Source organism: Anopheles bellator, chromosome 1, assembly GCF_943735745.2.
Source record: "Anopheles bellator chromosome 1, idAnoBellAS_SP24_06.2, whole genome shotgun sequence".
NCBI classification, from domain to species: Eukaryota; Metazoa; Arthropoda; class Insecta; order Diptera; family Culicidae; genus Anopheles; species Anopheles bellator.
The window spans coordinates 36517049-36543085 of record NC_071285.1 but is presented as its reverse complement, the minus strand read 5'-3'; the positions used below and the strand labels follow the sequence as shown (position 1 = coordinate 36543085).

General features: G+C 48.9%; 3 protein-coding genes across 3 annotated transcripts in view; all 3 read right to left on the bottom strand.

Moving 5' to 3' along the window:
* The window catches only part of LOC131214994 (uncharacterized), a 41149-nt gene extending 23322 nt beyond the window's left edge, over window positions 1–17827 (bottom strand). Inside the window, exon 1 of the mRNA XM_058209355.1 lies at window positions 17508–17827. Within this exon, the coding sequence (XP_058065338.1) occupies window positions 17508–17752 (245 nt within the window). The 5' untranslated portion in view covers window positions 17753–17827. The remainder of the gene's footprint in view (window positions 1–17507) is intronic.
* Window positions 17828–18969: 1142 nt separating this feature from the next.
* Window positions 18970–20927, bottom strand: LOC131205225 (leukocyte surface antigen CD53). The gene is made up of 3 exons (XM_058197239.1): window positions 20829–20927; window positions 19186–19689; window positions 18970–19116 (listed from the first exon to the last, which is right to left on the bottom strand). Exons 1-3 carry the CDS (start codon window positions 20925–20927, stop codon window positions 18970–18972), a joined length of 750 nt encoding a protein of 249 aa, XP_058053222.1.
* Window positions 20928–22206: 1279 nt separating this feature from the next.
* Window positions 22207–25764, bottom strand: LOC131213677 (uncharacterized). The gene is made up of 4 exons (XM_058207778.1): window positions 25391–25764; window positions 24751–24960; window positions 24430–24680; window positions 22207–23291 (listed from the first exon to the last, which is right to left on the bottom strand). The coding sequence occupies exons 1-4, from the start codon at window positions 25439–25441 to the stop codon at window positions 23183–23185; spliced, it is 621 nt and encodes a 206-aa protein (XP_058063761.1). The 5' UTR covers window positions 25442–25764; the 3' UTR covers window positions 22207–23182.
* Between the last annotated feature and the right edge of the window lie 273 nt (window positions 25765–26037).

Sequence of the window (26037 nt, the reverse complement as noted above, 5' to 3'; positions counted from 1 at the left end):
ATCGGAAGATCATCGACGTGAGTGTGTGCGTGCTTCACCCGCACACACCGACATCTCCTCGCACAGGTCCCGCCACGAAGTCACGAAGTGAAGTCGGCGCATTTTGTGAACCGAGCAACTTGTCGAGCTCCACTTTATCTCCGAGTGACTCTTCTCCTACGAGGAGCTCTCCAAAGGCTATAAATACCATCAATTATAGGCGAGATACCTCTCAAACCGCGGGAGTGTGCCGAGGGTGGTTGCCAGGGCGGCTTGCTTCCTTTACGCAACACGACGACGTTCTAGCGGCTGTAGTGCAAGAAGTTGGAGCATTATGCTTCGGGGCCGCCTGGTCCCGCCACACTCCAGAGGTCGTACGTCGTCGCTGTGCACACTCAACGGCAGCAGCAGTCATCGTTGAGCAACGGCATCGTCCCGAGGAGGAACACCCATTTTACCGAAACCCCGTTTGCCGAGAGAAGTGAGCGGAACACACACATTCCAGCAACGGCAACCGAGTCAGCAACATTTTCTTGGCCTCGGCTTGGCCCCCACCGGGAATGGGGAATGGCGTTTCTGCAGGACAGATTTTATTTTCTATCCGAATTCCATCAACACAGCATATTTCGGGAGGGCCACTCCGTTGATCGGCCAGAGCGCGAGCAGCCAGCCGAGGAATTTCGGAACGCACGCGCATATAGGGCGTGCCGTGCCATGTGACAGGATTGTTGACAATTGGCCAAAAATGTGTCACCGGCACCGGGCTGCCGTCCGCGCGTTCCACACCCCGAACCGAGTTTCGTCATTGGATTTCGGATAGGTTAAACAATAGACAGTCGGGGGGGGGGGGGGGGCCGCCTCCAGGATTATCCCAACCCTTTCGCGACCGGTGCCGGATATGCGTCGGGTGGCGGCGGAGGACGCCTCCGGGTCTCATGGACACCAACCACGCGCGCGCGGGAGTTATTTGGTTTCTAGGTTACGCAAACAATACGCAAGAGATAAAGCGCGCCCAGCGCCAGCATTTTATGGCCCAATGTTTGATGGTCGTGTTTCGGTGCGTCAAGCTTAAAACGGCTACATCCTAAGCCCCGCTCGGTGTGCGTGTATGTGTGCTGCAGATAGGCCATCGCCACGCTACGCGCCTCGGGCACTGAAATCAGACGCCGAAGAAGCCACAACACGTGCTGCTCCAGAGGACACCCGAGCGGGCGCCCACTTCGGAGAGGGGTTCTTGATAAAGCGGGGCCAAGAAAAAAGGGGGCCCACCATGTCGGTTGCCACACCGAACACACGGCTTTACTGTGAGGAATGGGTATTGTTTCGCGACAAGCTGGCGGCGCTTCAAGGGATAAGTTGAGCAAATAGCCCCTCTAGTGGCCCAATTTCGAGTTCGTAAGCACCAAGGAGCACACCCACTCATCTAATTACGCGCGGGAGCCCTCCCCTCCAGGTCGGACTCCAGTTTATCTTCAATAAAACTTCACGTCCATAAATAAAGCTATTTGTAATAATTACATCAGCCTTCCGTTCCAGGAGCTGCTTCGAGAGCTCTGCCCAAATCAATAGGCGACTCCAGCTCGAATCTCTGAACAGTGTAAAGCGTAAACTTTTAACGACCTCCGTGTGTCCGGCAACGGAATCCTATTCGTCAAACGACTTTTTTCTGCAGGAATCATCGAGGAACTCTGGCCCAGGATTCGATTCTACAAGTAGTAAAGTGATTTTGCCTTGTTTCGCTTCCGTGTACCAAAAACACTGGGACGAAAATATCACGTACCGCTGGCGCGCCAAAATGGCGCACGTCCGCCTGCGCCGGAGGCAGCGCAGAAACGCGGAAAAGCGGAACGGATTTTTCCTTCGCTAATTAATCCCAACCTCAGGCCGGGGCCGGGGCCGGGGCCGGGTCTGGTGGCACGCCCCGTATCGTAAAGAACCGAGAGACAGAGTCGATATCTATAAAACCCAACAATCTGCACTAATTAGTCAACCACGCTGAAGCCAACCCACCAAACAGCACACGCGGCCACAGCCAGCCAGCCAGGGTTAGCACAGCCTGCCCTGGAGTGGATCCCCGCCCTTTTATACACGGCCATAAAATACACGCCTCCCGCGGGTCGATTCCTGGAGCTCCATTCCTGGCGCAGAGGCCCTCTCAAACCTGGCAAAGGTGAACATGAAAAAGTGGAAACCATTTGGCCGTGGCACGGAACGGGCGGGTAGTTCCTGTGTGTAAATGAAACTCTAGCTTCCGAAAATTCCGAATGTCCACCTTTGCCAAAGATCTACCATTGTGCTGCACCACAACAGGCTGTCCAATCTCGATGATGGGTGGATGCCCAATGTTGGAGCAGATTCCCATCCACAACATCGACCCCGCGCACACATGCCAAGACCGAAGCCAAAACATACTTGGGAAAATTAAATACCGCCGATGGATGGCAGCCAAACGGGAACAAAGAAGTTTGGTTTCTTGTGCGATATACGTGGTCTGTTCAAAAAAATGGTTGGTGGTTCGATTTTCGATATTTTTTTGACGTTATGTTGCTACTCATGTCGCTCACTTATGGTGATAAGTTCGGCCATTTTGAGAATTCATTCAATTTTTGACAGCTCTTTTGCTCAACGGCTTTTTTTGTTTGTTCCAAAAAAAATGGATAGCAAAGAATTTTTATCAAATTTGGTGTGAAAAACAAAACTAAAGGGTTGGTTCAAAATGTTCTCAGAGGACCGAAAAGACGTGAACAACGAAGAGCCCAATTCGGTAGAATGTGGAGGTATCGCTCACAGTTTTCTTCGATTGCAGGGTTGTGGTGCATCATGAGCTGTTGCCAAAGGATAGAACGTTCAATAACGAATATTACCAGCAAGTTATGCGCAATTTGTGCGAAGCGATTTGCCACAAAGGACTGGAATTGTGGGAAAACAAAAATTGGCTTTTGGGTCCCTGCTCAAATATCGCTGTTCCTAAGTAAATTGTTGTTCAAAACAATACCCTAATGCCACAGCCTCCGTATTCCCCAGAGATCTGGCCCTGTGACATTTTCTTATTCCGGAAACTGAAGAGGCTCATGAAAGGACGACGCTACGCTACGATTGAGTAGATAAAGACGACATCGACGAAGAAGCTTAACAAGATCACGAAAAACTTTTCTTTAATTGCTTCGAGCATTGGAAGAAAACGCTGATACAAATGTATAATATATGATGGGGATAACTTTAAAGGGGATAAAATAGATATTCATGATCAGAAAATTCCCAACACTTTTTGAGCGACCCTCGCATGTGGCCACTTTGTACGGGGAGAACAGAGAGACCGTCTAGCAGGGCCGGCCGCCCATTTGACTTATGGTGCCCTTTCTTCCCACAATAAATATGTATTATGCTGCCCCGTTCCGTTCCTATGCTCTCTGATCGCAGTTCGCGGTTGACACCGATGTGCCGGGGGTTAGATACGACGATGTTGTAAATATGTCCACAATTTACGCCACGAAACGTGACACGGCCGATGACAGCCGCAGAGGCGCCCATCAGGACCACACGCGCCCCCAGAGCTGGCGGCATGTCTTTCTCCGACTCATATCCTCTCCCCCAGCGGTCGGTCGGGAAGGATTTCGGCGGAAAATGGGGTGTCCATTGCTGTTTGGCATACGCCAGAAACATTTAATATCAAAACGCGGCCCGTCCGATGTGGAACATATTTAAATTGAGCCCGTTTTGTTTGTCGCTGAGTCGTCCTTTTCACGTTGTTGTGGTGCTTTTAATATCAAGTTCTAACACGCTCACGAGAGCTTGCCCGGGCACTGTATAAACAGGTTACATGGGGTCTTGGCGTAACAATAGAGCAACGGCTTAATCTGTTGAATACCCAAACAATGGAAAATTGTTTCCGAGAAAGTGATCCCAGAAGGAATTCTTTTATTAAACTTTACGGGCGGAACCGGTCGTGTCACGTCGCTAATAAATGGAACGGACACCGCCGTTGTGTACCCGTTGTTGTACGTGTTCAAGTTGAATAAAAAATGCTAATCAACTACGGTCTACACCGTTTACTACAAAATCCTCAAAGCCATCAGCCGCCCGCTCCGAGAGAAACGTAAGCACCAGCCACCATTAGGCCACCCTGTTTGTTCCCCCTCTTTTATGTGAGTTCTCCTCTCCCACAGTTACGGGACGGGAAGATTACAGTTTTATTGAAAAATCGAATCGAACCCGACAGGACTCCCGGCTGCATCGTCGTGATGAATCACTTCGATCGGGCCCCCTCCTGCGATTATGCTCGATGCGAAAAACACCCCGTAAATTGGGACGGCGGTAGCCAAGTGCTGGCCAACTGTCCTCTGGCAGAGAGATGATAATCGTTTCCGTGCGCGAGATAAGGCGCGGTGCTCGCTGGTCGCCGAAACGGAATCATAAAACCACAATAAATTACGATTCATCATCGTAAAATGGCCGTCATGGTGCTGGCGTTCCCGATTTTTTTTTCCACCGGTCTGTCTCGCGCTCGGTTTCACTTTGCAACTGCTGCAAGGCGCAGAGACAAACCTCGACGGAGCGCGACGACAAATTGGGTCACTCTTTGGTCCCTCGTCTCCGTAGATTGAGGAGCAACCGGAGTGTGTCTGCGTGTTCCGTGATGCTGCAGCATCGGTCGACGACGATGCTGGCCGGTTCCGTGCTGTCTACCGACGTCCGTGCGCAGCAAGCGTCGGGCCATCGTAGTTTGTAAGTCGGACACTTAATACTGCACCGTTCGTTCCGAGGCTAGGCCATCCTTGAGAACACGGACACGAACAATCCGCATCCACCGTTATCTGAGCGAGAGCTTGCTGTGTCTGAAGACTCACCGCCGCATGGTTGGCGCTAGACCAGACCATAGAATGAAACTCTTGGCAACGCCGCGGGCCCCAGTAAGACCCAGTTCACGTCATCCGTCATTGCACTTTTTGCGGTCCAGGACCGCAGATCGTCGTCTAGGTGTCTGGGCTTGGTCGCGTGAAAAATGGCACACAATTGGTTGCAACTGCGGCATCCCTATTCGTGTGGTTTATACGCCAACAGTTGCACCAATAATATCTTGACGGCCAGAAAACGGGGTTAAATATTTTTGGGAAGAAACTTTAAGAGCGTGACTTGCCGATGCTTTTGCTAACTGGAGGCACTTCTGAAAACACCGCTTGATAGTTTAACCTACTCTCAAAATGCTACACCCCTTCCGATACATGACCACTTCACAAGCCAAAGTCCACCCGACCAGGAACCGGGTTCCGGGCGCCACATGGTTCTTATGTGGCCCGACACACGACCGGCGAATGAACCGAGGAGGCACCACATAAACAAACATAAGAACAGCCGGGGGCGTAGAGGTAATACATTGTGGTAGTAGTGGTGTGTGGTCGGTGGGAATTGCAACTGCAGTTTGTCGAACTCTGACAGAGCGCCCCGGTATAATACCTTTGGTCTGTCTATCCTGCGCCCGACCCCACATCGTTCGTTCGTTCGTTCGGCCCAACATGACGTAATGCAGTCTGGGCTGCCTGCGCCACGATTGAGCCTTCGCCAGACATTCTTGGCTCCGAAGAGCAGGAAAGGCCACCGGCAGAACCGCCAGAACCGGACGTTACCCAATATAGGTGGCGGCCCATTCCTCTTTTCGGTGTCCTTTTTCCTATGCTAGCGCGCGCGTGATGTTACGTGGCGTGTTTTTTATGGTGATGGTCATCGGTCCATCGGCCCCGGGGCCTAACGGCTGTGGCTGTAGGAGCAAAGGACTAGGTGATTGCTGATGCATTCCAAATTGTTTCCTGCTTCAAAGTGGCCCCCGTGTCTCGACTGTTGCTTCCCGGACACCACCAGGAGAAGGTGTCGGCCACGTGTCACGTAGCCCAGGCGGACAGTGCATTAAATACAAATCTGAGGTTCATAAACTGTGGAGCCAGAAATTCGGGAGCAGTGTGTCCTGGAGAATTAATTGTGACTCAGGCGACTTTATCGATGCACATTTTTTCCGTTGGCTACAAACCTTTTCGTCGTCTTCCATCGACGCTTCAGTGCCCCCAACATGTTGACTCAGCTTCCGTGTTCCGCTGCTACACCAGAACGGACTGCATAATAACGACCGGTGACACCCAAGATTCGGTATAAAAAATCACTTAATCCTTATGTGCTCTCTCTGTGTGCCCGGGCGCGTTCAAGAGAGTTCTCACCCAACACTGCGCACTGCAGCAACCGGGTTTGTAGACCTCAAACTCCGTGTTCGAGAGTGCATTTGTACTTCCGGAAACCACTTCGTTTAAGCTCTCTCTGCTTATCACTCCCGGGGTGGTTCATAAAACTTCAACTTTAAATCCGTCTGCAGCGCACCCCGAATCTGTGTCTGTGTCGATTAATTGCGGATGAAGTTCAGCAGTCCGCGCGAACCACCTAAGCCTTAGGTACCATTTACACTCCACATTCTTGCGTAGATCCCACCGTAAGCTGCACTTGCGTAACGACGAAACGTGGCGTTCATTCACTGGGAAGATAAAATTACGCTTTAATAAGATAAACGATGCGATCGGTGTGGACTCTTGCGAAACTAAGTTCTTAAAGACCTGTCTCTCTCTCTAGTCCACCGGGCGCTTATTTATCTTTCGCAGTTCGTAAACTATCGCCTCCCCAACGTGCTCCTCCGCACCACCTGATCGTCGGCAACGCCAACACACGGCGGCATCGGGCTCGTCGTCAGACACGCTGTCTGGAGAGGACGAACGCATACGAACTATTATGCCAGACCGTCACCACACCACCGCCATGCTCTGCTCTGCACGATGCTCGGGCAGCCGGCCCGTTTTTATCGTGCCAACGATTTGCTGCGTGCGCGACCTTCCCGAAGACACTCCTTTTTCTGGGGAGCTCCCGCTAGAAAGAGAACCTTCGCCAAACCTTCCAACGAACACACATAGACAGATTCCGCCGCATGGACAGTGAAAATGTATTTAAATAATATGTTATGGAAACTGCCGACGACGCAGATCCACACCACCGACACAGAGCAGTGCCTCCTCACGGGTGATCTTCTCCACCACCGCCGCCGCCGCCAGCTCCTGAACCCGCGTCCGCGTCTGAAAGCGCGTATTTCTTTATTTATTGTCAGCAGCCAACGCGCTACAAATTTATGCCATTGGAAGTGCGCGACACCGGGGCTAGCGGTTCTGGTCTCTCTCTCTCTCTCTGTTGGGTGTTGCTGAGCGGGTCGGGCGTGTGGGAGTTCCGACTCTGAAACCGGCCAGGCTACGGCGCAGTATATTATGCACCATTAACCATCGCCAAGACAACCATTAAAGGGGGTCTCTTCTGCGCCTTGCCCCAGAGTCGCAAACGCGCGGCAAATCCTGGCGGCTGTGGCCTTACGAGTACTTATGAGAGATTAATTTTAATCAGTTCATTACGCGGCTCACAGCTTCACTGGCTGTTGGAGTGTGTCAATGCGAAGCGCGCTGTTTACGTTCCCAGGCATCGTCCCAGATCCGCGACCCAAACCGCGTAGTATCCCTTTCACTTTCCGCACCAAAACTCCAGTAATTCATTAGACGATGAGCACATGTGACTCCTCTCTTGTAAACGAGCAAAAAGATGATGATGCCCGCGGTGACTTTTAGCTCACCTCAATCTCCCCGGAGGTCTCCCCGGGGCTGCTGGTGGGAGCCAGAGGTCACACCCGTGGAGTTTTTGCGCAACAAATTCCTCATGCTACGCGATTTGAGACGCGGTGCGCCCCCCATATATTTATAGCAGCGTAAATCGAACATCTCGCGAACCACGCGCTTGACGCTCACACGTGCCATTATGATGCGCGTTAGTGTTAGAGTAGCGCACAGCAGCTCCTTCGGCTCGAAAAACGACGTCATAAAACGGCTCAAATCGTCCACGGAATGCCGAAGAGCGCGCGCGAGCGCCATCGTCACACGTCACGTCAGTAGCGTGTCGAAAAGACGTGTATAAAATCAAATTTATTTCCATCTCTCTGACCGCGGCGCTCTGACTGATCACAGAGCGCTTCTCATGAAGCTCTAAATTTGCTAAATACCGCTTTTGCGCAACGAAACACACGGACCCACCACACAATTGACCACCAGCCAGGCGCGGGTCGTAAAATGTTAAAATCTTCAATAAATCGCCACCTCGAAGGCACGTCACGTGTAACAGCCAGCAGGCAGCCCGGCGCGATTAGTTTGTCCGAGGTTGTAAATATTACAACCCTTGCGCCTGTCGGAGACTTGTTTCTGTCGTTTGGCCTTGAAACCACAGCATGTGTGCAGTCCCCCGGTGGCAGCTGTGAACTGGGTGAGAAACACACCGTCACAAATAACCTATATTTAACACAGCGGAGAGTGTGAGACAAATTTCTCAACGGACCCCACTCAGAAGGGGTGCGTAATAAAATAGACCAGCATCGGGATCACTTGATTGTAAATACTCTGCCGGGGTCCAAAGGATTCCCTTTCAGATACTGCTCTACAATAAGCGCACCATCGCCCAAAATTGGACCATTTAATTTGTCCCAATAATCGGCAGTGCTACGGCACTTTAATTGCACATTCCGTACACGAACCCTCCGGGGAAGCGTTAATCTGCTGTCACCAATCTGCTGTTCCTCTCTCGGACGACCCTTGGCGCAATTAGACACACCATTTGGGATGTCTTCCAGCCTCAAGCCACGTGTTTCCGATCCCAGAGAGCTTCGGATTACACACCGCGTGAGGATGGTGTCGAAACTGTAGCAAGCATGAAATTTAATTATACACGATGTCGAAGCCCACGGCTACGCTCCCCAGCGAGCCACGGTCGTGGTGGTGCTCTGGCCGTTGTTCTTGCAGGTGCGAACGAATGTTCTCCGGCGAAGGAAACACACAGGTGAACAGGAAATGGGTTCGCTCGACTGCAGACCCTTCGCGCGGCCCACACGCGACACAAGCGTAAGGCACGGCGCGCGTCGAGGCGCGCCAGTGGTCCAGTCGCGAACCTTGATGTGCGCCGTCGTCGTGTATCATAAATGTAATGGTGGCAAGTGGTTTTTACTGTTATTCCCCACGAGTGATAGGCGAGAGCGCGAAATCCATCGAAGGGAGAGGAGGCCACACAAAAATAACATAAATTACTCAACGGCAGTGGGGTGGTGCGGCCCGATGCTGTGCCGAACCATCGTATGCTGCTGGTAACCGCAGCAACGTGATCGAATCGCACGCTCGCGGTGGGCTGAACTGAAACGGGGGCAGCACACGAGAAGGACGAGAAGACACACCACCACCACCAGGACGGGGTGGGTCCGGAGAGCGGTGCCGGTGAAACCATTTTTCTAAAACCCACATACGGGCCTGTGCCCGGCCTGTGGTCGGGGCAAAGGGCTGATGAGTGGTGCCGACCAAAACTGGAAACTGGAACTCCTGCCACATGGACCGATGGCGAAAAGCCGGAAAAGCATGGGCGTTCGATTCATTCCGCATCAGCCGACCAAGCGCATCGCGTCTCGCGTAATTGCAAGGTTCGGTCACCTTTCTTCACTTCGCAGACTCAGGGAGGTTGAATGACGCCCACACACGGTTCGGACTCGGTGCACCCACCACCAGGCAGGCAGGCAGGGCTGGTGAACTGGTTTTATGTCCCCAGAGCGTATGATGATTACCTTTGCCACCGGCCCCCTCTTTGTGGGGCTTATCAAGCGCCACTGCACGGCGTATGATTCATTCAGTAGCCACGCGCGACATTCTTATCACTCATCAATACGCCGACGATAACTGACTACCGCGAAGAGATCTTGGGACCCGTCTGGGGCTTATGATGAATGCTACATTTCAGTCACAGTGAGGCAACTCATCGATCATCGGAAACATAACTGTGCATGGCGATGGCTGTCAGCATCAACTCGATATGAAATAAAAGAAGCTCCCGCCAAAGGCACAGCTACTACTGTCAGTGAGAATTCACTATTGTCGATACTACAAGGGGAATCAAATCGTTATCAAATGGGAAATTGTGGCTACCCTGCTCAACCCTGCACAGGTGACAGGTCAGGATAGTCGCAAAAGATCAGAGTAGACTCTGATCACCAGAAAGAAGAAAAAAGGAGCAATCTTTGTATCCAAATACCATGAGAAAGTCCTTTTTTGGAGTCCTCCTATGCTCTTTGCTTAATAAGCCAAAATCGCAAATTTGTTTTAAACCGCTTAAAGTAGTGCTAAAACAGAAAACTCATGATCGTGGTGAGACGTCATTTTCATGCCCAAAAGTTGACATGGTCTAACCTGTTTAAAGATAACAACTCAAGGATAGAGTTGCAAAACAAGCAAAATTGGGAGTAGCAAATTGACAGCTAGAGCATTCTGTTTAACAATCCGATTCCGGAAGTTTAGACTTGCCTAATGTCTAATCCCTCTCACAGTCTTGAAGTACGAATGAAAACAAGAATTGCACAGCCGAATTGTAGCTTTTTCGAGATAAATATAGGCGATTTAAGCCGTGCTTTCGTGAAATGCATACTTTTCGCCCGAAACCAATTCTCATTTTTATTTATCACAACCGGCCCGAGAGCTTCCCAAGGCCACCCTATGCCGAAGAGCCGCCGAAGATTGAAAAAATGGCCCACAATTACTGATGTTCCACACTTTACCCCACACACCTCCTCGATGTGTGTTGTGTGGACAGATTTCCTAGAACACAACACTTTTGAGACATTTCCTGACACTGAGCGGCTTAGGAAACCCCGACCGTGGGTAATTTATTAGCACACGAAGCCATGCATCTTGCGGCGAAGGAGCTGCTGCAACAGACCCCCAGCAGCTGGCTGGCGCCCCCCGCATGATTCCCACCTGTCAAACGGTTACCTCTTTGACGGGTCCTTCGAGTAGAGCACCGAAAAAGACGTGTGGCAACCCGGCCAACAAAAGACAACAAAAGACAAATCGGATGAAGAGGCGCCAGGCGCCCCGACGGAAGCCCCTCCACCCCACAGCAACGGTTACTGCGAGTAGCGAGGGCAAAAAATAAATACGTAAAATCAGGAACAAAACTGACAGCTAGCACAACGCACACCACGGAGGTCGTCAAAGTAAACAATGAGAGACACCACGTTGGTGGAAAATGCGGGCGCCACCAAAAAAGGACCGTTGCGGAACCAGTAAATATAAATTGCACTTTTCTCACACACACACACACGAATAGGGCGTTGTTGTGTTGGGTGGCAGAATGTAACAAAACATTTCATTAAAAAAGAAGGGTCCTCGGCGATTCCGTGTTTTGTTTTCTTTTAGTTTGCTCTTTGAGGTAACCACAGAGCTCCAGCCAGGGCATGGACTGCTTTGTTCACTACCATTTAGTGGTTCGTTCCACACACACACACACAGGATAGATTAGTACCTTCTGCCGTTTCCTTTTCTTTCTAACAAAGCCACGAAAAGCGTGCTGTCATTTATCAAGATTTTCACTCCATTCTCGGGTTCCACACGTCGTCTTGTGGCAAAAGAAACAAAGTCCTGTAATGCATGCTGTCCGTATCCTGATTGTTAGCCGTGTTGTTTTGTGCTAACACATCACAGCAAACATTGCTCTCTGGAGCGGAAAGCATGTGTAGCCAACCCGTTTGCCGTCACCGTTTTTCGGCACTCACAATCGATGGTGTTACATGTTTTTTGGTTGCGTTTCAGTGGCACGCACACATACACGACCGAAGGCCACAGAGCTAGGCGAAGGACCCTCCCCGTTCAATTCCACCGATCAATCACACAAACTAGAGGTAATGGAAAATCCTGCCCATGGGTCGTAAACGAATTTCCCTCACGCACGCACCAGCGAAGAATGCACACACAACACTCACAATATTAATCTTACAGAGCAAAGGTATCGGAACCGGTCACTGTCGAGGACCGTACGATCCTTGAGGCCGCGTGAAACACCCGGTCGGACCGTTTGTCCCGAAAGCGAACGCGAAAGGATTGCGAATGCAGCAGGAGGACATCAAACGCAACTAAAAACACGGCGCACGCCGGGCGACGTTTTTGCGTTTGTGTCCGTGCCCCGTGTGCACGCACGCACGCACGGGGAGACACGCACACGGCGACGAAACGACGAAAGCGAAAGCGACAGAGAGCGGGGCGAACGTAGAGCGACGGGGACGCGACGCGGGTTCTGAACACACCGAAAGCCTGAACGCGACTCGCGCGACGATCTCGCGGCCATCGCGGACGAACAAAACATTGAACTTGTGCTTCGAAGGGAGAGAGAGAGAGAGGGAGCCGTAAAGAGAGTTGAAAACATGAACAAGAAATTTGGGAGAAAAGGTTGTGTGAATCGAATGAGACAGAGAGAGAGCGAGAGAGCGAGGGAGCCCTTGAAAGGATGCGAAACGGAACAAAGCGCGTTCCAGAGTGCTCCAGGGAGAGACAATTCTCTCTCTCTCTCTCTCTCGATGGATGGATGGAACAGGTGAAAATCGGAACGGCAAGAGCAACAAACTGCCCCCCGAGAGCCATCGACCCTCCGGTGCGCTCCCCGCCGCTGCCCCCTCCCGACCTTCTCTTGAGCGAACCCGCTAGTGGCCACCAGAGATAACGGTAATGGGAAATGAGCCGATACCGAGGCGCATGGGAGAGACAGAGATGGTCCAAAGACGAGCCCATCAGGCAGCAGATGCTCACAAAGAGACGGGACAGATGCGTTTAAACGGAGTGCTTCACTTCTGCCGTCAAAGATGCCGGTAAATGTACACAAACAATGCGTCATGTTGTTGTTGGTTGGTTTCTTGTTTTATGCAGACTTTGAGCTGCAGCAGCCTAGCATTCTTCTCTTTTTACATAGCAAGAGCTAGCTAACTTAAAGTAACTAAACTTTAAATTTTGTGCCAGTTGTCTGAGGTCTGAAGTTCAAGAGCCCCGACTCTGGGGGAGTCGGCGACTATGGGTGGGTGGCAAGGACCACGTGAATGTGATTTGCTCGTTGGGACAGTAGTTTGAGTTCACTCTTTGTGGCGTGGCCACATTCTTCGTAATTGGACAGAAAGTTACAACATTTCTAAGAGTAAAGAAATTGCACTAAATTTCCATCATAATTAGCGTTGCTGGATTAGGTAAAAGTTCCATACAACAATTCCAGTGCTTGGCAGGCTTAACCGCAATACGGATTTATGGAGATCGAGACACTTTCCACGGGTATGGAAAGTGATGCTAGCAGAGGTGCTTAAACTCATCGGTCATGTCTGCCGAGCCCACGAGAGGATCACATCCAGAAAAGCCAACCTTGCGTGGGCTCGACGTCCCGCTCGGCGACGACCGGACCACCGCACACCGGACATGACTCACACACAAAGGGCACTGGGGGCTGTGGCAGAAATCATTGACCCGTTTGCCGTTTCCTCTCTCTCTCCCATCAGCCATTTCCTTTCTGATTAAATTTTTATTCCACCAACCACACACCGGGGTACCGGTATCGGTGTGGTCTATCTCGAAAAACCTTGCGCATATTTATTGACGTAATTCGTGGACGATCGAAAAAGGTGGGCGCTTCCATTCCCTTCTCCCTGCTCCTTCGAAAGTGGATAATAAAATTAAACTTCTTCAACTTTGCCAATTTCTTCGCCACGACAGGAGACCCCTCTCGAGGGCCAAGGCTTATCGTCGGACTCAATTATTCCTCGACATTCGCAGAATGCTCCTTTTTTGCAACCCTGCAGCGAATTTATAACTTCTTTGCACTATCTTTGTTTGCATTAGCGTCCTTGTTTTGGGCGCGCCTGCACCTGAAACTGGAAACGGCCTCCGAACAACAATTATTATTCCTTGCGCCATCCATTTCGGACAGCTTTCAGGACAGGGCTATCCCGCGGTTTTATAACACGGCTCTCGTATCGTTGTTATCGAGCCAGGCAGCTGCCCTCTGCGCTGGCGGCAAGGTGGCGGTGTCGTGTCAAGAATGCGCAAAACCAGAACATTTTGCTTTCATTAGCGTTGCGATGGGGGGACTCTTCTTCGCTCTTCGGCCAAACCACCGTAAGAACATTAACCCGGTGCAGCAACAACAACCGCCGCCGCCTGAGACACGATTTCCTTCCAAACAGGCCGAGAATCGAAGCGAGACCCAATATTCGCGAAACCCCAGACAAACCAGACCCCGGGTGCACCGGGTTCCCGAGAAACAGGAAATGAAACCGGCGGAAGTCCGCTCGGCAGGGGGGAACAGGGTTTCCAGGCATACCCGTGGTACGGGATTTTTGCTCTTTTTGGGTTCGATTTCGGAGAAAATTCCACGGGCGCCGAATACCGCCGTCTTATCTTCCGCGCCGCGTGGCTTTAGGACAATCAGCGCGAGACGCCAGCCAGCGCCTTCGCTAATGGTGCAGCACCCCGGCAACGACCGACCGACGGACCGACGTCGAAGACATCGAAACACGTCACCGGTCGCGGGGCCCCCGATAAGAGAGACAGCAACAGATCCCGGACAGGAGCACCAAATGGTAGTGGCGCCAAACAACGGCAGACGACGCACACAGAGCGCAGTGGCGGCGAATACACAAACGGGACACCTCATTTGCAACTGTCTTAGAAAATGACACCGAGTGACAACGGCCCGCTTCGGGGCCATTGACGAGCGCACCGGAAAGTATGGAGTGGCCGAATCCGGAGGTTCCTTTTCCAAAACACCATCGCCGATGTCTAAGACGAGGCGCTACGGTTTTTTGCAATTTGGCCAAAAAAAAAACACCAGCAAACGTCGTCGTAAAATGGAACCGCGATTTGTAATACGGCCATTGCCCCCGGCGGGATGGTAACTGTTGGCTGGCGTTGTCCTCAGAAACTCAACAGGAAGCGTACCATGTCGTAGGTGAAGCAAAAATTGATAAAAGAGTTGGGATTTATCAACCGACCAATCTCTCCACACGTCTAAAAAGAAATTAATATAAAATGTCATAAATGTACCAGTATAAAAATAGGACGGCGGCTTCAATCGGCTCATTCCTCATCGACGCATTTTGTTCCACTTCCCACTTACAAAGTGGTCACAGAGACACCGCGGACTGCCTAGACCGCGGAATGTGCTCCTGACATCGTCACTTCATCGCTTTCCCAAAGAAACCTCCGCGCCGCCACCATTCGTCACACAAAATTCGTTTCGGCCCATAAAGGTCCGTGCTCCAATGAAGCTCCTCGCAGGGGTACGGGAAGCACACAAAATGGTCGCACCGCGATCTAGATTTTTCGTACGCCATCGCGTAATTCAATGCGCGGTGGCAAAACAGTTTGATCTGCGGTTTTGCTTTCAAATTCAACGTCACCTCCGCCGAAGGTGAAGCAACCGCTCCTGCCCTCGTGTCGAAGGCACACGTGTGGTAGCGTTGCCTTTTTCCGCGGGGACATGACGTCCGCGATGCGCCCCACTGAAACGTGAGGCGCTATGCTCTGCCGCTCTAACCGCAAACCGAAGCAACCCGGGGCCGGTTGCTTCACTTTGGAGACCGAGTCCCATGTGAAACGTTGGCGTGGCGCAACGCAACGCACAGGGATACTGGGGCCACTGGGCCACTGCTCAAAATAAATATTTTGGAAAACGTTCGGGGCCGAGGTTCTGTGTGTGATGCGAATTATGCATTGGTTTATTGCAAAAGGTGTTTGAAAACACCTAAACTAAGGACCATAGCTAACCGGTCCAGAGTTGGAAACGAACAGTAGAGGTCCTCTATGCAGATGGCACCCATCCGCGAAATTGCGTTGAAACCGGATCTACAGCTCCACTCAGCTACAAAATCATGGGATTGTTTTGGTTTAGCTCGCATAACTGCTTCGCTAAGCATCGTATGAAACCATTTCGAGGACATCGTCGATGGTTGGTTGTTGTTTTGGGTTTCTCGATCGCGATCGCGCTGGGGTTCTTGGGTTAGCTTGGGCATGCTCCGAGTGATAGATAGCCGACTGGCCTTTGGACCCGACTTCTGGGGCTTTGTATTTGAAAATTCTTCGAACTAACGAGCGGCGTGCCATTTGATACTTTGAGTGATGTTCTTGTAAAGGCCATGCTTCCAATCGCCCATCCACCAGATGCCACACAGAGTTCGGTTGAGACGAATTGACCGAGAATGTCAAGATATACTGAGTTAGTTTGAGAGAATTAACGTACTGTCGCTCAACCATCCTGGACTGTGTTGCAATTTTAACTATTCGTCGACATCCAATGTTTGCGTGAGTCGTACTTCTCAAATTTCTAAATAATCAATATGACCACCCCAAACAGCAACCTTACGACGTGTAACTTGACTACTCCGTTGGATGAAGCAATAATAGGTTGTACCAAGAAATACCCGATAAATTACACTTGAGATACATCAGTCATAACAGGACATTTTTGCTAATTCGATAACAATATCATTTGTGATTGGAACGAATAAATTGAACTATTTATATGGCTTATGACTACACATTGATAAAGAACGGTCTGGTTGAATCACTCCAGAAGAACTCATGTCCTTTACACTAATACAGAGGTCCATCAACTTGAAACAGTCACCAGAATCATTGTTACACCGATTACTTGACTAGAACCACAGTGCAACGCACGGCTCTTATCGGTCAGATGTAGACGCCCTGTACTGATCTCTACCGTAGCAGCATTTAATCAATCAATGACACAAATTATGGCTAGATTAGGCACTAAGAAACACCTATCCAATCCTACCCGCAATATCACCGTAATATCCTTGTCACCTGCTCGTAGTTCCGAGCTAACCAATTCTCCGAACGGCCACCTCCCAGGAGGAGCTTTGGCGAAACAAACTTTCCTGCCGCCGCTGAGGTTGAACTTTCGACCCAACCGCGCGAATTGACGACGACGGCAGCATGTCGCCTTCCGTGCACAATAAGGAAATAATCAAAATTTATTGCCCAGCTCATAAATTACCACCGCAAACAGCAAGAATCGGCCCGTGGGGAGGCGGCGCGCCGCCGACGGGGCCCAAGAAGGAAGCGAAATAATTCGGCGGAAAGCAAAATATAAACTTCGCACGCAGAGAGAGCGAGTGTTGCCGAAAATATGCATAGCATAAATCTCGGTCAAATCAATTCCGTGCCAACTAGGGCCTCGCGAAGGGCCCGATGGCTTAACGAGTTCATTGGAATATAGTTTGGCGAGAGAAATGAAATGGAAAAAACAAATCCGTAAACAAGCGAACCGCTTCGATGGCACGTTCGCACGACTCGTGCACGTGAGGCACCGACCAGTCTAGTAGCGTGAAACGGCCTGGCTACTGCGGCAACTTCCAGCCTGACGATGACACCACGCGGAGTAAAGTGAGTTGTATGCGTTTGATTATCATTCAAATGAATGCAGAACGGATGGTTGTCGTAAAATATATTTAACGACCTTTTTAGGGGAGCCGTTATTAACGTTCCGCATTAACGTTTCTCCATGCAGTAGTTTTATTGGAAAGCCCTTCTATCAGTCGCTAAACGGGGACTTGGTTCTGCAAAAGCGTGAAGTGAAAATTGGGCAGCAACTGTCGCACTACTTACCGGATAAACTCCCACGAGGTGGACAGTTGCTGGGGAGTCGAGGACTTCGACAGACTGCCGGACGCGGCGCATCGGTCACTTTGGTTGCGCCGGTCATCGTTCTTCCGGCGACCACTGCTGCCACCAGCCCCACTACTTCCACCACCGGCGCCACTTTCACTGGGAACACTTTTCCGGGGAGAGCTTCCGCCAAACAAACGTTTCTTTAACTTCGGCGTTAGTGGCGGGTCGGGAAATAATCCCATAATTTTATCTTATTATGCGACAATTGCCAAGCCGCCGGCAATCATTCGAACGCGGACGCCTCTACGACAAAATAAAGCAAACGGAACACACGCCGAGGACCGAAAATGAAAGCGAAACCGAAAGCGTCGAACATGTGTTTGGTTTACACGGATCAGCGGAGCCACGATTGCTAGGATTTCGATCGCAGCACTTCAATCGCCGTCATCATGCGAACAAAATGCTGCTGCTGCACACCGCGAACCGGAGAAGCGAAATTAATCAAGCACACACCGCAAAGCAAACGGATTCCCATCAACAAAACTGTTTCGTAGATTTGCTCGCGCAGCACTGACAGAGGAGCAAGGAGCAGAGCAGAATTAGCCACATTTTGCATGAGCAGAAAGAGTCGTATTTTGCATCAGAAGAGTAAGCCACATTTTTGCTTACAGCACAAAGAGTTGAAAATGACATTTGTGAGGGGTAGGAAGCAGATATTTTTATATGTTTAGATATTTAACTATTTTGAATACCTTAAAGTAGAAGGTTATTTATTATACTTGAAACACATAATTAAAACACATTAAGAATCAATAATAATTTCATCGAATAAATTAGTTTAGAGTTGTCTTTTCTTAGTTGTGCAGTAGAAATATTTCGTGCATGATTTGAAACATTTCATCAAGTGTTGTGTGCAATGGATTTGAAATTTTGTCGTTTTCCTGTTTCAAAGCCAGTAGAATATGTTGAGCAAAGTAAATAAGTAAATTATTCGTTATGTGTACAAATGCAAAAAGAATTATAAGTTTACAAAAAAAATTTCAGATGAAAGGACTCTTTATTAGCTTCTCATAGTTGTCACATGTTTCTAGGATGTCTATAAACTCTCATAGCATTGATTGGAAACAATAGCATCTTAAGCATTTGACGGTTATTCCATAAACCTACTTCTTACTCCATGATGCGTCTGAATATTTATAACGTGTAGTAGGACATTTGCCTCCAGAGAAGCGGCTCAATATTAAATCTGTTGTCTGTTCTAAACATAATATGACATAACTTAATTAGGCTAGTTTAGGTAACTTTCAATGGCATTACCATAAGATTCACGTTACTGCGGACACCTTGTACACTTCATTCACTGTTTTCATCTTAAGACTTGTCTTCAAAATCATTCCACACAGAAAATGTTACGCTGAACCAACGTTGGTTTCTATTCGTTACTAACTTCTTACGCGTATTAAGCGTTACTTCTTTTAATGGACGAAGAAAACCAACAGGCAAAGAATACTCCCAGGAGTTGGAAAATGGCGATTGCAAATCCGACGGCGATCAAAACAGCGGCATTCTTATGAAAGTGATTCTCTAGCTTCATCAGACAACCATCCTGCAGAAGAGAGAGAATTTTGATAATTTCGGAGCAATATCGGGCCAAACATCTGCCAAACGCTTCTACCTGATAGTAACGGTGAATGTACAACGGCGGAGCATTCTTGCAATCATTGGTTTCCGGTTCGATGAGGTCGGGCTTGCAGCAGCTTGCCGGCATCGTTTTGTTAAGGTTGTCGTACCAATCCTTCGGTCCCTGAATGCCGCAACACATCATCTTCTTGTGGACGCTGTCCCAAGCCATCATATCGGCATTATTGTGCCGCGCAATGGATTTGTCCAACTGCTTTCGCAGCGCAACCTGTAGATCCGATTTGAAGGCAATGGCCGCCACTGCAACGGCCACCTCGATAATGAAGACAATCAACAGGAAAACGGCAAACGCATTCAGCAGCTTTGGTGACTCCTTGATCGCTCCGTAGCATCCCAGGGAGGCGACGAGAAACACGAAGGAACCAACGACGATCAGGACCACGGGAGGGGCCAACAAGCGATCCTGCACGAAGTGTTGGTAATCGTTGACATCCACCAATACAACGATGCCAGCAACTAACAGGATCAAGCCCGAAATCTGTCAAAGACCCGCCGGTCAATTAGTATGACACGTTATGACGAATATCCATGGGGCCATGGGGAATATCCTTATTGTGAACGAGTGACAGAGGACAAACCGACCTCAATACAATGCCCGCTAATCGATTCGCTCTGGTTTCGGGCCATAATTTACTTCCGGTCAACGAAAATTTACGTACACTTCATCCATTATGCATAAGACAGCGACCCACAAGCAACGATGCTCGCTAGTTCTCGTTAATGGGTTTCTATTTTGTTATAATGATGAACTTGTTATCCTGTGGGTCGAATTAACCTAAGTAGAACCCCGAAAGACTGATTATATATTCATGTTTTCAACACTAAACTCATAGTGTTAATCAGAACGTATATCAATTCAAATTGTGGCAAACATGTATGTTCCTGCCAGCTCAAGTTAACCAACGGACAGCACATATCCCGAATTTGGTGCTACATTAAGTAAATAAATTGCATAATAAATTATACTAATTCGGTGTATTTTGATTTGGTTAATAACCTTCGGCGACGTTTTCGGTATAGTTTATTGCGATGTCCCTGAAACACTTATTTCGATTTAGTTATTCGGGACAACAGTGACCTTCATCAAGGTTTCGTGTATTTCGAGAAAAGTCGAATCTAAAGCTGTCCGTTAATTGGTTAGAAACGAAGGACGTTTAGGGAAATGGAATGGTACATCTAGTGAGGCACACAATATTCGAATTTGAGCCATGCCATGTCGTGAGAAATGAGTCATTTGACCTACAAAGACTCTGAAGCAAGAAACGGCTCTAATCTTATCTTACAGACCTACTTATGTTCTCCTCAACCTCTTAAAGCACGTTACGACTGCAACACTGAAAATAAACATATTTTAACACCTCAGCATAATTTGAGCTTTTGAAATCCTTGGAACAGTTTTTGTATGAAGGACTATGAAGGACGTATGGGTCTTCTGTCATGCAATTATTCAATATCATTTGTTATTGAGGTCAATCATGCGATCCACATGCCAACGGAACATTTTTCAACTGCTTGAACACTCTGCGTAGGCAAATACCTTTGGAGGGTGTTCCACGTGTTTGGCTTTGAATATCCTGACACGATTCGTTCGTTGGAAATCACGCATCGAGCACTTACCGCAAAAATGAGATTAAACACAAACAGCAGGTATTTTATGGTGGTTGTTCCACACGAGTTGAACCGTTCCCGTAGGTTACTCATTAGCAGGGACTTCATCTTGGGCTGTCAGCGAAATAAAATATAGCCCACGCGAACGCAAAAACACCACACACGCCACTGGGGTTCACTGCTATTCCGTGTGTAAAGAGGATTTTTGGAGAACCTAGTTTTGCTCCTTGGCTAGCAGTTGTGGAACTGATTTTCCCAGGAGTAAACTTCGATGAACAAATCCCCTCGAGGTCCTAAACGGTACTGACCCAACAGTGGCCCGTGGTCACTAGATTATACCTCTTTACTTCACCTATGTACCGGCTAGTCGCGGTCCCAGGACTTGTATATTACCACTTGAGCCTAGGACTTCGTCCCAACCGCCAGGACATTGTGTGCCACTTTCGGCCCCCCTCGGACACACGCAAACAGGCAAGAAGCGGTGGTCATTTCAGCGTCGGAATCACGAATACCATGGTAGGGTCATTAAAAGCCCTTATTTACCAGGTGCCATGCGAGTCCTCGGCCCCCGGGTGACGGATGAGTTTAAATTTGGGGTCAAAGAACAAGCAGTACCGCAGTCACTAGTCAACCACCTACTGCGCTGCGCCCGACGGACTTATGAATGACCCCAACAAGGAGGGGCATTTTTTTCAGAATACTTTTTTTGTCAGAATTCGTTTGTTTGAACAGATTTTTGTCGCCGCGAAAAGGAAAGCTCGAAAGCGCCACCAGACAATCTGCTTTCTCCAGACACATTAATTTAGGGTTTAGATGGGAAACGGTTCCCGGTGACATTGACTTATTTCTTATTTTCATTCTCTTTCCGTTTTCTCCCAACGCCAAGGATACTTTTCTCAACATATTTCTTTGGTGGCCACACCACATTTGATTTGCAAAGGTTCGGTGTGCAAAGGTTGAACTATGTTTTAAGTGAGTTGTTCGATTTCGAGGTCGTCAAGCACTTTTCGACGAAGAAAAGCCGCAGCCATGCGAAAGATTTATTATCGAGCCAGACGGACGAAAAATTTGATGGACCAATCGTATGTTTAAAGCATAGTTTGTCTGTAAACAGAAAACAAATTGAAATTTACGAAACATGATATCGCTGTATATTTTCAACAATCCATCTAATCAGATCTACAGATTCATCAACATGATAAACGATATACTGATAGAGAACAAAACTATGCCTTCCGAAAGTATACGAAACTAAAAACTGGAAAACTGAAAACTCTAATGGGAAATACACCTATTGATAGACTGTTTTGTTTGCTTGTTTGAAATACTTTATTAAAAAATACCATTGGGTCCTTTGTCATGGATTAATTTATTTTTCGTTTTATGTTGAGACATTAATTAGTCATACGATCTTTAAAAAACATCCAAGTACACTACCAATATTCCAGACAAGTAATGTTGCTTTTAACCTCTATTAAAATACTTCCCTGATAGACCTTGAAAGTGAACTGAATCGTTTTTGCTTTTAAAAGAGTCCAAATGAAACAGCCCTTTTAGCTTGACCCTACATTCCAGATTATCTGATTTCGTCCAGACGGTTGTCCATTAAACAGGTGAAAAAACATACCCTTCGTCGACTGATCACCGCCGGACAGGAAAAAGGCAACCACACAGTGAGATGTTCTTGCTCATGGACCTAGGAACTGGCCCTAGTACCCCGAACAGGTGAGAAAAATACCTGGACTACAAAAACATTCTACCATTTCATTCGAAAAATTCGTAGTACTTCACTCAGCCCGAAGCAGGAGGTTGGTTTTGGTAGAACAAGTTTATTTACACAAAAGCACACTTAACAAAGCGAAAGAGAGAAAAACCCGGGCCCGTTCTCGGGCTCGGGAAAATAGTCGCTGGCAGGTGTCAATCGCGGCTTCGCAGGAAGTGTCGGGTCGGAGGCATCGGGAAAACGTAGGAAAAAACGAGCTTTTCACGCAAAGAAGTGCTTAGGGGTGGATTTTTCGGAAACGTTTTTCTCGCCGCCCATTCCATTGTCGGTGCCGCTCCGGCAAGCTTTCCTTCGAAGGTGCTGTGTGAGGTGTTGCTGCTATGTGCAAGTCAATTTTCTACTGTTAGACTTCTTACATTTACCTTCGGTGGACAAAGAAACAGAAAAATGGTGGCAAAATTTTCTTCTTCGTCTTCTCGCCGTCCGATGCTTAGACGCGGTCCGGAATGGCACGGTTGAAGAGTGGAAAAACGAGTTCGATGAACTGGCCCCACGCAAAGGTGGACTGGCCAGTCGTACGCACTGTTTTGTAGATTATCTTCGCCAACCCATTATTAATCGTTCGCGCGGCGGCACGGGCCTACGCGACCAACATTCGAGCTACGTAGACCAACGCGATTACTGTGACTGCCGGAAGGACCGCGTGCCGGCCACCGCTGCACTCCTCCTCGGGCTCCTCGAATGGGGCGCTGGTGAACATGTAAAAGATCGTCAGTAACATCCAATAAAAACCTGCTCAGCTGCGTTGTTATACTTTAGGTTACGAAACAACAGAATACATTAAAACGTTACCCAACAAAAGCAACATGTGCTTAATATGCTAGAACCAAAGATGAAACTACTTTATGCCCGATTAAGAGATATTTTGTTCATTATTCAAACATTAGTCAAGGTGCTGCTGATCTTCCCAAAGGACCCGTAGTCACACGTTGGACAGCTTTGGTTGTTGTTTTTAAAATATCCTGTTAAGGAACTAGGCTTCCAATGCCACAACACGGGACGTACATAAATGTTCCTGATTAAAAAATAGGGCAAACATCGCTCTATATTTGGTGTTGCCTTTGCACTTGTCGACCTTCCAGTGTCCTAGAGATCCGCCGGTTCAAGGACTGTGTGCCCAAGTTGTTATTTTACAGCATCGAGTCGCTCGTAAAAGTTTTGTAGCGCGTAACTGAGCTGCGTGCGCTGATTTTGCATCGTGTTCATGGACCGTTTCGCAGCGCCCCGAAAACCGGTTTCTCGTTCCGACTGTTATTGTTTCGAAGAGCAAAAAATGATCTTTCCACAAACAGGTACTTCCACTTCTTCTAAGCCTGTCTGACATCACACTTGGCCCAATCCATCAAAACAGCGTCAAGGTTATCGGCGAACAATTTATGAACGCGTCTTTGAATAAGGAATAACATCGATTAGTTCGGTGCGATATAGGACGGGGCAGCAACTGGAGAGCTGGACAATGTTGCTTGGGTGCGTATGATAAATAGGTACCATTACCCGAATACCACAATTTGCCACCACGCACCACAATGAGTGAAGTTTCTGGATGATGAGAATAATCACGGAGTAGCATTGAGTAGTAGATGTTACGCTTGGAGTTGTAGAAAGAACCAAAAGTATTTTAATAGCAAAACAATCATTACAGCAACGCAAACACATCGTAAGCTACTTTCAATTCAGGTTAGGAGAGCTTCTCTAGCGGATGATAGTTCGAGAAGAACATACTGACGAACACAAACAGAAAGACGAAAACATTAACACCGGCGAGACATACACCGAGCGGCACCACAGACAAAAGCGTTTTAGAACGTTCTCGGATGAGATATTTACAGAATGCCGATCACACCGCAGGCAACGCGTCCGCCCGCGTTTCCGGTTTTCAGCGAATCCGGGTGGTTGGTTTTTCCCAGATCGTCGACTTCGGCGTGGATGACGATCGCGCGGCCAATCACACTGCGAGCTCCGTAAAGCGACACGACGGTATCCGAGTACGACGTCTTGGCGATTCCGTTCTCGTCAGCCACAATGTTGCCCAAGTCTCCGACGTGTCGCACCTGGTCATTCGGAGCGCCATGGCTGACCTGCGGGGCGAATGAAAAGGACATCGAGCAGTGGAGTCAGGCACTACCAGGTTAAGCTGCGATCACCTACCTTGTCCGGATTGTAATGTCCACCGGTGCTGGCACAGCCGTCCGTCAGATCACCCTTCTCGTGAATGTGGAACCCATGCTTGCCCGGGGTTAGTCCGACAACGTTGATCTCGATAAACACCGGTTCGGTGCAGGAAGGCTGGGAGATCGTCACATTGCCAGCCACTCCCGATGTGCTTTGTAAGTAAACAATAGCTTTCTTCGGTTGGTCCTGTAAAATGGGTAATGCATTAGGTCGTAAAAGATATTTAGGTCAAACTAGGTCTTGGGAGCACCAAATACAATATCTGTGGCCAAAAAATCGCAACCGATACGCGATAATGGAAGCCCCATAAAGCGCGGACCGCGTGCCAAACGTCATCACTTTGTCATCACCGGAATCGCGGCACTGTATTTGTTTACACTGATCGTTAATAGAGTTAAATTGCCCTGATAACGTCAGGCGACTCGGGGGCACTTTATCAGCTGTCGCACAGATCGACGCACCGCGATTGGGGTGTGCGTGCGCGACTCAACACACGCCCTCTGAGGCTTGTCCGGGCATCCTGTTCAGCTGATTGCCGTCTGGGCGCCGCTCGTTTGCTCTTTGCCAAATGGGCTGAGAAACGGACTAAATTGAACGGCTGAAAATCCTCACTCACCTTGGCCAACGCCACGCACAGCACTGTCGATAGAACAATTAGCACCTTCATGGTTGGTTTGCAGCAACGAATAAGTTACTTAAAAAGTAATTTTATACTCTAAAAAAAAAACAAAAGGTACCAACAGCAAAGCGAATGCACGGTTCCTGAAGTACTTCGACTGAACACCTTCGAATCTCGTCAACGACTGAATGCAGGCGGTGGCGAGTCGCGACCACCACCGAGTTGATCTGCTGAACACGAATGACTGGTGGAGCTGGAATTGGATTTAAATTGTGTCCCGGGCACCACGACTAACGAGAGTAGTTTCGAGGCGAGCGACTACTCGGCTGCAGCCAGATTTGCACGCAGCATCTACTGATATCTGGCATCAGCAACCCCACCATCTGCGGATCTTGACGTGACTTCTCACATGACTCCAGTGACTAGTGTCTAGTGTTCCTTTGCGCGGTCTCTCACATGCGCACTCACAAAGTGTTGCGTAGAGGAAGAGCGTGTTCAACGGTGTATGATAAGCGCTTTTCGGAGAATTGTTCGCGGCCAAAGTACACTATCACTCAGACACGAGACCAGTACCGGTACAGACAATCTCGTCATCAGAACCCTTTTCAGGCCCGCTCGGTGGACATAAGAGAAGGCACTAACAC

Excerpts from the sequence above, each read along its gene's own strand:
- LOC131205225 (XM_058197239.1), bottom strand. The coding sequence starts at position 20,927 with ATGAAGTCCCTGCTAATGAGTAACCTACGGGAACGGTTCAACTCGTGT. Across the intron at positions 19,690-20,828 it reads TGTTTAATCTCATTTTTGCG|ATTTCGGGCTTGATCCTGTT; the intron begins GTAAGTGCTCGA and ends GGTCTTTGACAG. Across the intron at positions 19,117-19,185 it reads ACATTCACCGTTACTATCAG|GATGGTTGTCTGATGAAGCT; the intron begins GTAGAAGCGTTT and ends TCTCTTCTGCAG.
- LOC131213677 (XM_058207778.1), bottom strand. The coding sequence starts at position 25,441 with ATGAAGGTGCTAATTGTTCTATCGACAGTGCTGTGCGTGGCGTTGGCC. Across the intron at positions 24,961-25,390 it reads TGTGCGTGGCGTTGGCCAAG|GACCAACCGAAGAAAGCTAT; the intron begins GTGAGTGAGGAT and ends CCCATTTTACAG. Across the intron at positions 24,681-24,750 it reads GACATTACAATCCGGACAAG|GTCAGCCATGGCGCTCCGAA; the intron begins GTAGGTGATCGC and ends TTCGCCCCGCAG.